The sequence below is a fragment of the Anarhichas minor genome, unplaced genomic scaffold (genome assembly GCF_050575085.1).
Source record: "Anarhichas minor isolate MPS153535 unplaced genomic scaffold, ASM5057508v1 ptg000010l, whole genome shotgun sequence".
NCBI lineage: Eukaryota > Metazoa > Chordata > Actinopteri > Perciformes > Anarhichadidae > Anarhichas > Anarhichas minor.
The window spans coordinates 12407445-12416042 of record NW_027466456.1 but is presented as its reverse complement, the minus strand read 5'-3'; the positions used below and the strand labels follow the sequence as shown (position 1 = coordinate 12416042).

Sequence of the window (8598 nt, the reverse complement as noted above, 5' to 3'; positions counted from 1 at the left end):
TAGTTCAATGTTGAATTCAGCTAAGTACTTAATCCCAATTGTGTTTGTTTTTTCCAAGCTGTATGTGCAGATGGCGAGCAAATGGGATTTCTAGTATTAGGAATAATAGCTTTAAAAAGAGAAATTGGCTAGCTTAGCACAGAGCTGCAGTCAATATGCAACCGTTGTACACAAAGCTGACAATCAACTAATCAGCCTCAAAACTACAGGAGAAAATCTGTTCCATGTGACTGTTCAGTAATGTTTTTTTTTGTTCTTACCAGGGTGGGATTTTTAGATCTGAGTGACGTATGGTACTTTGTTAGAGCCTGGCAAGTGTCCATGTTGGTGCATCCGTGGTGGAAATAATGAAGCTTTGGGGATAGTGCCATCAGGGTGGCATGCTGGTGTGTCTCAGCTGGGCTGCTGGCTGAGAGCGGGCCAGGCCAGCGTTACATTCAGCTGCTGGTTGTGTTGGATCAGAGATGTGTGTCGGTAGTGGAGGACCAGCTCTCTCAGCGATGGGTACTGGTTGAAGGGCTCAGCAAAGCCGTACCCTGTGGGTGTTCTGTAGATCACACAATGCTTCACATCCCCGTCCACACTGCATGAGACAAAACACATATAATAATGATATGAATGTGTTAGGGCGGTTTTGATTTTTGGGTCCAACGCAGCTTAGGTTACGAGTTTAATCTGCACTGGACCCACTTTTGTTAAAAATGTATGATCCATTAAGATTAGACGGGCAAAATTGTGTGATTTTTATTTATTTTTTAACATGCCTGAAAGATGCAAATGTGCTGGTACTCACACAACAGAGCAGGCAAAGGAGCCTCTCTGAGTCTGGCTGTCTCTGATGAGGAAGGTCCCGTCCCTCCTCCCTCTCAGCAGCTCTTCTGCCTCCTTTCGTCTCATACCACCAACGTACCAGCTCCTCTCCTCCTGGTCGGTGTCATCTGCTAGAGTGTACGGGCTAAAGGACGATGGGGAGGTGGAAAGGTTTAGATTTTTAAGGAAATATGTATTTTAAAGCATACTGTTCTCACAAAATAGTTCCAATAATTAGCCCTCATATGATGCCTTCTAACAAACATGAGGAACCTGTTTTCTTGCCACTTTGCTCTCTGCTAATTCATCACACCAACAGAAGAAATTGTCAAAAAAACTGGCACAGTGAGTTGCATAGGTTAGCTAGTGAAAAAAGCTTCTTTAGCTTGTGTTTTATTGCATTTATGCCCATTAAATAGTAATATAATATAGAGCTGTTATACTGCATACATCCTTCGCTGCCGTAATCTATCTACACATGGCAGTGATGTTTACATGGGACAGTTTCAAGATCTGCACACATGGAAGCATGTTTCAGATTCTAGTGAGTGGCATAAGAAGTAACTCATGACAAATAGAAATAGTAAAATATATTCTTGTACATTCTACACTTTTCTGTTTTCATTATTTTTAAATGAGGCTCAGTTGACCAGGTTAAATGAGGATACTCACTCTTCTTCTTCATTCCTGATACCCAGCCAATCATTTATCTGGCTCGGTCTCGTGCCTTGCTGGGTGAGCCAGCTGAAACGTAGAGAAAACACAGTCAAAAAAGAAAAAGAAGAAGCCATATTATGACACAGAAGGTTTTTCTAACGAGATGTGTTGATGCATAATAACAGCAGACCTTGAGTTTTGCTTTGTTTGTTGCAAAGTTGCGGCACCAGTCCGTATAAAGACACGGTGCTGAGTGTGACATTTTGTCATTCACAAAGCCTCAGCAGCACATCTGCTCATTTGAATTGAAGAGTCCGCTAGAAAGACGGAGTCTTCCCATCAGGCAGCATTGTGCTGAGCATACTGGACATTCACAGCTGTGGCTACATGAGTGAGAACAGCTGATTGGGTTTTCTATGTTTACAACTCAGCTGTGTCACTGGTATGTGACCCTCTGTTTTGAACTAAACTAAAATCAATCAGATAGATTTCATCTCATTATAATTATTAGACTCTAATTGAGAATCATGTCGACACATCTGATGTGGGGGGCTTTGGGACCCCATTTGGGGGTCACCTGATAAGCAGACAGTAGTGAGCTATTCCTGCTTGATACAGTACATCCAAGAGAGCGTGGTCACTATCACCAACACCTAATTTATTCTAACAATACATTCATCTTGCGGTTGCTGCCCCCTCTTGCTCTGCAGTAGCATCTGAACGCTTTCTCCTTTTTTGCCTTGTTCGTGCTTTTCATGTCCTTGAGATATATTTGAATGAAAAAAGGTTCAAGGTATCACATCTGTGTTAATCTGTCTATAATCTGTACAGACTAGGCTGACAAAAATGATCGAAGAATGACGTTTGAATATTTTTTCTTGAATATATATGTATATATTTTTGACCTTTATGTACATGGCATCGTGTCCTAACTGGCTGTTGGTGATGCTGCACTGCGCAGCGCGCCATTTTGAGCTGAACCTAAGTGAAGTTGGAATGAGGAGTTATCTGCACGATATCTCCCCATCTCACGACCAAAACCTTAATAAGGTGTCAGCTGGCTGAAGGGAGATCGCAGGAAATTACCCTACTTGCTGTTGGCTATATTATATTATTTCCAGTAAATATCACAATATAAAACATGTGTTCTTTTGTTTCAGAAGTAGGCGTCTTGTGACTCCTGTCATGTGGTGTGCACGGGGTAGACGGCTGCTTTTTGTCACAATCTAATATTAACTTTCATATTAAAATGTCTGTTTTTCTTCTTTTCTTTTTACTATTCAAATATATATTAATATTTAGAATATTTGTTGACAGCCCGAGCACAGATGTAGAAGAAGAGGTGCTGAAGGGTTATATTTACAGCAGGTATTGATCTCTGATCTTCCTGAGCTGCACCAGGTCGGGCTTCAGGGTGTCCATTTTCTTGTCGACCTCCATGTGAGCCAACGCCTTCCTCCTCAGCTCCTCCTCCAACTTCTTTTTGCTGTTGTGGATCTCCTCCACCCTCGACTGCAGCTCATCTGAATTGTTTTGAATCCTAGGAGGAGGAGGAGATGGAACAACTTCAGTTAACAGTTCAGAGTCTGCTGGTTTGCTGTGGGCATGGCCAGCAGTGAGTACCTTTTTCTTTTAGATTTTGAAAATAAGTCAAACAGAATACAAAAAAATTGACAAAATTGGAAATGAGGGTTTGGTATTTTGAAGCCTACTTGTCCGACTGTGTACTGCTGTCTAATGTGAGGAACATGTCGATGTATTCTTTGCTGTAGCGTTCTTGTGTTTCACACTCCTCCTCAAAGATCCGAATGATTTCACTGAAAGCCTCTATGGCTGTCCGCTTGCTCTGCAGCTCCTGAGGGAGGAAAGGCAACAAATCTTTACTTTTACTTTCAAGGCCTTACAGTCAGACTCAGTTGTGGTAAAGCATTTAGAAGTAACAATATTTACTTAAAGATTTTGCTTTTAACCAATAAAAACGACTGATCTTAATGATTAGGATACTGTTGTACCTGAGAGGTTTGGTTAAACTTCTCAAACAGACGATCATATTCTTTGCTCTTCTCTTTGTATTGATCCTGAAATATCCTCAGCTGTTCTCCAACTGCATCAATGTCAACGTCAATCGCAATCTGCTGCTACAGACGAGAATGTTTAGATAGATTAAGATATTTAGGAAGATACCAGAAGATATTGAAATATATCAAGGACCAAGTTCATTTTTAAAGCTCCTATGATTCATGTAATCTGATCTGAACATTACAGAAGGTTTGGGGCATTTTACTAAAATTTAGACATTTAAAAGCATCCTTGATATCAACTCATTCATGATCCCTGTTACCAGCTCTGATGCTGCCAAAATCACATATAGGCCTACATAGTTTCAAATACAATCATAACAATAAACCTCTACGATAAATGATGCTGAAAAGGTTTACGTTTTGATATTTAGCAATTATATAGTTGTAACATAGGGAGGCACACATTGAGAGCTCAAGGCCTCATCAACCCACCTGCTGGTATCTGGTGATGGGATAGAGTAGCTGGCTGTCCAGTTTAGAGTTGTACTGGGCCAGAGACTTATTCTGGAAATACTGGATCAGGTCCACCACAGAGGTAAAGGCCAGTGGCTCAGAAAAGCCGTACTTCCCCTCATGATGGAAGATCTTTATCAGTCTGTTGGAGCCACCTTTCCTACAAAAGTCAAAGCATAACTGTCACACAAAGCTGCCAATGCACGCAACACCAACACAGACAGAAGCATCACTAGAAAGTTGTCTCTAACGCTTTGTTATCTCTTGCGACCAGAGGAACAGAGGAAGGAAAATAATTCTGTCTTTGGCTATTATTGGATTTCACCACTTTCAGGACCTAAATTGTAATTCCACCGTTTGGCCACTACGTAAAATTTGTCCCAGAGCCTGCCGCTCTTACTGGGAGCTTGGTCCGGACGAAGGGGGGGAAAAAAATTACACAAGTTATACTGAAAAGGTTGACCAGACCAAGGTGTGAAAGCACTGTTGCCTTTTTAGGCCGATTCTAGTGAAGGACAAATCCTAATTTTCTGTAATAGTCTTTTTCTATTTTAAAAGGACCATTTTGTAAATTTTCAGACTTCAGTGTTATTGTATACATCTCTTAACACTTTTTCGTACTCTGTTTTCAAAGTTTTCAACTCTATTCAACCACCTCCCCAATCAAATCAAACATCATGGTGATGCAAGGTAGCTGTAAGAAATCAATATTTGATGGTTGCTTTGCAAATATTCTGGTTTGTTTTAAGTTAAAGATGAAGTGGAAATGTCACATGCCTGATATCTTTTATTCAAAAATGTCATGAGGGCGCAAAGCTTGGCACAGATGTTGCTGGTGCAAGATATATTTACTGTAAAGCAGAAAGGAGTCTATAGAGTATAAATGCATTGTCCAGTACAGACCCTTTACCTGGATCTCTCAAAAATGTAAAGACGGTGTAGACGGCATTGAGACGAATGACTAGACGTGTAAAAAAGGTGTTATGTTTCTGACTGCTGGAGTCTGCGCCAAGCTCTAATCAACAGAGCTTTATAACTGAAACCGTGATTCAACTAAACAGAAACAGAACTGTATAAAGTTACAATATTAAACCGGTAAAACTAAAGTTAGACTTTGAAACCAGGAAGTAATAACTGACCTCTGACTACATGTTTTTGATTTAGTGGGAGCATAGCCTTTCCATGAGATACAGAGTACTGATAATAACTATATTATTAGCAGCTCAAATACTTTACTACACATGCAGAGCCTTTAACCAGTTGTTGAAATGTGATTTCTACATGTGCTCACAACACATAGAAGTTAAAAGTAGTTACCTTAGTGTGAGAGTGTATTCCCCCTTAACCTTACTGGAAGCATCTCGGACCAGGAACGTGCCATCAGGAGTGTTTCTCATCATCGCATTTACTTCCTCTCTGGACAACCACAAAAGGGCACCAAGGTTTCAAACTGTTCATGTTGGAGTTTTCAGATAACGACTTGCAAACAAAGTTGGTTTTAAAAGCTTCAACGTTTAGATATTGTAAACAAAACAGATTCATGTTCTGTGTTATATTAGCAGGTCATACATCAAATCATCAACATGCCATATGGAAATATGAAATACCTCGAGGTATTTCCCCAGTACCACTCTGCATCCGACAGATGGCTGTCATCAGAGCTGGAGTCACATGCTGCCATTGCTTTGGTTATGTTGTTCTTGGATTGAAGTTCTGACCACAAAGGCAAAAAAAACAACGTTTGCTTTAATACAAAATAGCAAAGACAAAAATTGTATAATTTTTTTTAAACAAAAGCAGGTTAGCAAGTATTCTTTGATTTTAAATAAAGGTCATATTATTGTTATTAAGTCTGGATTGCTGGAGTCATCAGACCTAAAATATGTTTTAAAGACTAAGTATAAACAACTACTTCTATAAAAGATAATCCATCATAGTCCTCGTCCTTTTGTCCCTTTTCACTGATTATAAAACCATCGATCAACAGCAGGTAAACTTTTGTCAGAACAAAGAGATGCTTGAGATTACCTCCTTCCTTGACAATGTTGGCTCTTAGTGCAGCAAATGCGTCAACATGATCGACGGGGGAGGAAAAGTCCTGCAGGAACGCTGTCGGGTTGCGAGAGTGAGGCTCACCGTCGTTTTGGCCCATCTCAGGCTCCAAGAACTCTGCAACATCAACCGCACAACGACCCAGTGTTACTGCTGATGTCAGTTGAGGCTGATCTGAATGTGGCTATCTGCACTTTGTGGTGGTTCAGCACACACTGCTGGCCCACTGGCAAGGACTGCAGAGGGAGATATCGTTGTGTTGCTTGGTCTTGCACCATGTGGGAGAGTTTGTCCAGACTAGTCTGCTGACAGGTGACACTGTCTGACTGCCTAAAATACCAGAACGGGCACTCCTCAACACTCAGACTCAACAGCCAGACTCTGCTAGGGCTCGACCTCGCCTTGCTTTGCCTCGCCTTGCCTAACAAACAACAGCTGTCTGCAGCGAGATGCCATAGGCATGAAGGACTGGAGCTGTTGATGTTCTGCTGTGTCTGATTGTGTTAATTGTCCCTCTGTGTGTGTGTGTCTGTGTGTGTGTGTGTGTGTTAATGTGGTAGTAGGAAAGCAGGGGAAGGTGAGAGTCTGTCTGTCAGGCATTTCATTTATGTGTGAATTGTTTGTGTTTACTAGTATGTGAGAGGCGTGCTGTTAGCAGTGGATGTAAATCATCCCTTCAGCACTTGTGATGGTATGTCTGAAGATGCATTAAATTTCTGCTGCAAATAGATCTTATACATATGTTGGAGGAATCACATATGCTGTAGTAAAATTAGAAAGTGCGTAAACTCATTAACCCAGGGCCTACAAACAGTGAAGCTCTGTCAAAACTTGCCTGGTGTAGAAACCTAACAAATGCTCTGCGTGTAATGAAACTTGAATCTAAGAATCCTTCAGATCACTAAGTCTTTGAAACCATGTGATCCCAGCTCCTCACATTTCTCTTGGGGTTTGCCAAATTCTTGTTTACTAGAGCTGAAAGGATCAAATTGATTAGCAATTTTGATAATTTTCTAATCAAAGTGGATTTAATTTCATTTATTGTTGAAGTAAATTTACCAAATATTTTGCTTTTGGACTGTTGGTCAAAAGAAAACGGTCACTATTTGTTGAATTTATTCAAAAGTGGGCCAATATTACAAAGTAAAGTGATTCTAACTGCTGAATGTAACCGAGTTCTACAAGGTTTAATTTGGCATCAATTAGATGTTTCTTACTGCAATGCTTCTTTGGTGTTTCTCCTCTAGTTTGTATGTACACAGCCTTACGCCGTCACTGTATTGCATTAAAAAAACATATAATTCATACCCGCCCATTTAATATTTCATGCCCATCCAGGCCTTGGCACGACTCCCAAAGCCAGAAAAGGTGAATGTGGCTTTTACTGCCTGAGCCCTGAATAACTGAGATAACTTCACTTTTCTACTCTGTTGTAAATGTACGATTGCCATCGATCATCGATCTTAAGGTTGCAATATAATTACTGTCAATTTTACCGTCACCCAGTGGAGTAACGGTTGCGCATATCATCACGGATGACACAAACTGACATCAGATAAATGTACTTCGTCCTACTGACAGGAATGTCTCAACACTTTCTGATGTCTCATTAAATGCAGCAGACGTTTGACTAAAACGTTCTGCTTTGTTTAACTAAAATCGATCAGAAGACATTTTTAACATCTTTGTTATGAGATTGGTTCTGCATGATTTTCTCATCCGTTTACTATAATTCTTCAAATGCATCATAATTACTATTGCAATAATTATATCATTATTGCTGTGTAAAAATGATTAGCATAGCACCAAATCTTACCTTGAACTGCTGGTGAAGGCTCAGGCCTAGCCCCGGATGTGTCGGTCTGCTGTTGAGATTGGTTAAGCGGTGATGACGTTACAGAAACTACAGAATGAGGCTCGGGATTATCCCCCATATGGTTGGTGCTCTCGTTGATGACCACGGCTTCGTCCCTGAGATGGAGGGATGCTAGCGATGACGTCGGGAAGTCGGCTTGCTGGAGCTCATTGTCCTCGGCACAGTTTAGCGCTCTGAGCTGGAAACCCTCTTCTGCCATTTTCGCAACACAGACTGAATATTCCAGCTAGGTTTTATTGAGTTGGAGAAGCAGCAGGATGTTGGGTGCCACGGCGCTGTTGATCACATACTATCGGCTTTCAGTTACACTCATGGCTGAGGATAGAGAGAGTGACGGTGCAGAGTTCAAGGCTGCCCTGTGTTGTGGAGGTAGAGCATTGTGCTCAGCCTGAATCCCCGGTTGAACTTCATCACAGAGCAGAGCGATGACATTGCGCCATTGTGTTTTCACTTGAAGGTACTCAGTGGGAGTTGTCTCTGTTCTGCTTCACAGTCATTCGCTTAAAGGGATTCATATCTTGGAGCTACCCAGAACAACCACAGTTTATTCCTGAACAGCTGACTGCCGGCTTCATAGGCACCTCGACACTAGTTATTGGGTCGTAAATCCACTGGAGAGTAACAGACTGAAGCACTACTGTCTGATTTTATTCCCAAGGACTCGCGCAT

At 41.2% G+C, this 8598-nt stretch overlaps 1 protein-coding gene across 2 annotated transcripts; it reads right to left on the bottom strand.

Annotated features, from left to right (window-relative positions):
* Positions 1-393: 393 nt before the first annotated feature.
* LOC142947006 (phosphatidylinositol 3-kinase regulatory subunit gamma-like) lies at positions 394-8128 on the bottom strand. Of its 2 annotated transcripts, none has more exons than XM_076088648.1 (11): positions 7870-8128; positions 6030-6203; positions 5609-5714; positions 5319-5417; positions 3981-4161; positions 3480-3605; positions 3180-3322; positions 2831-3007; positions 1483-1554; positions 794-955; positions 394-583 (listed from the first exon to the last, which is right to left on the bottom strand). In XM_076088648.1, exons 1-11 carry the CDS (start codon positions 8126-8128, stop codon positions 394-396), a joined length of 1689 nt encoding a protein of 562 aa, XP_075944763.1. The 2 variants fall into 2 exon arrangements, with proteins under 2 accessions (XP_075944763.1, XP_075944764.1); XM_076088649.1 differs by having other exon boundaries at positions 6030-6170.
* Between the last annotated feature and the right edge of the window lie 470 nt (positions 8129-8598).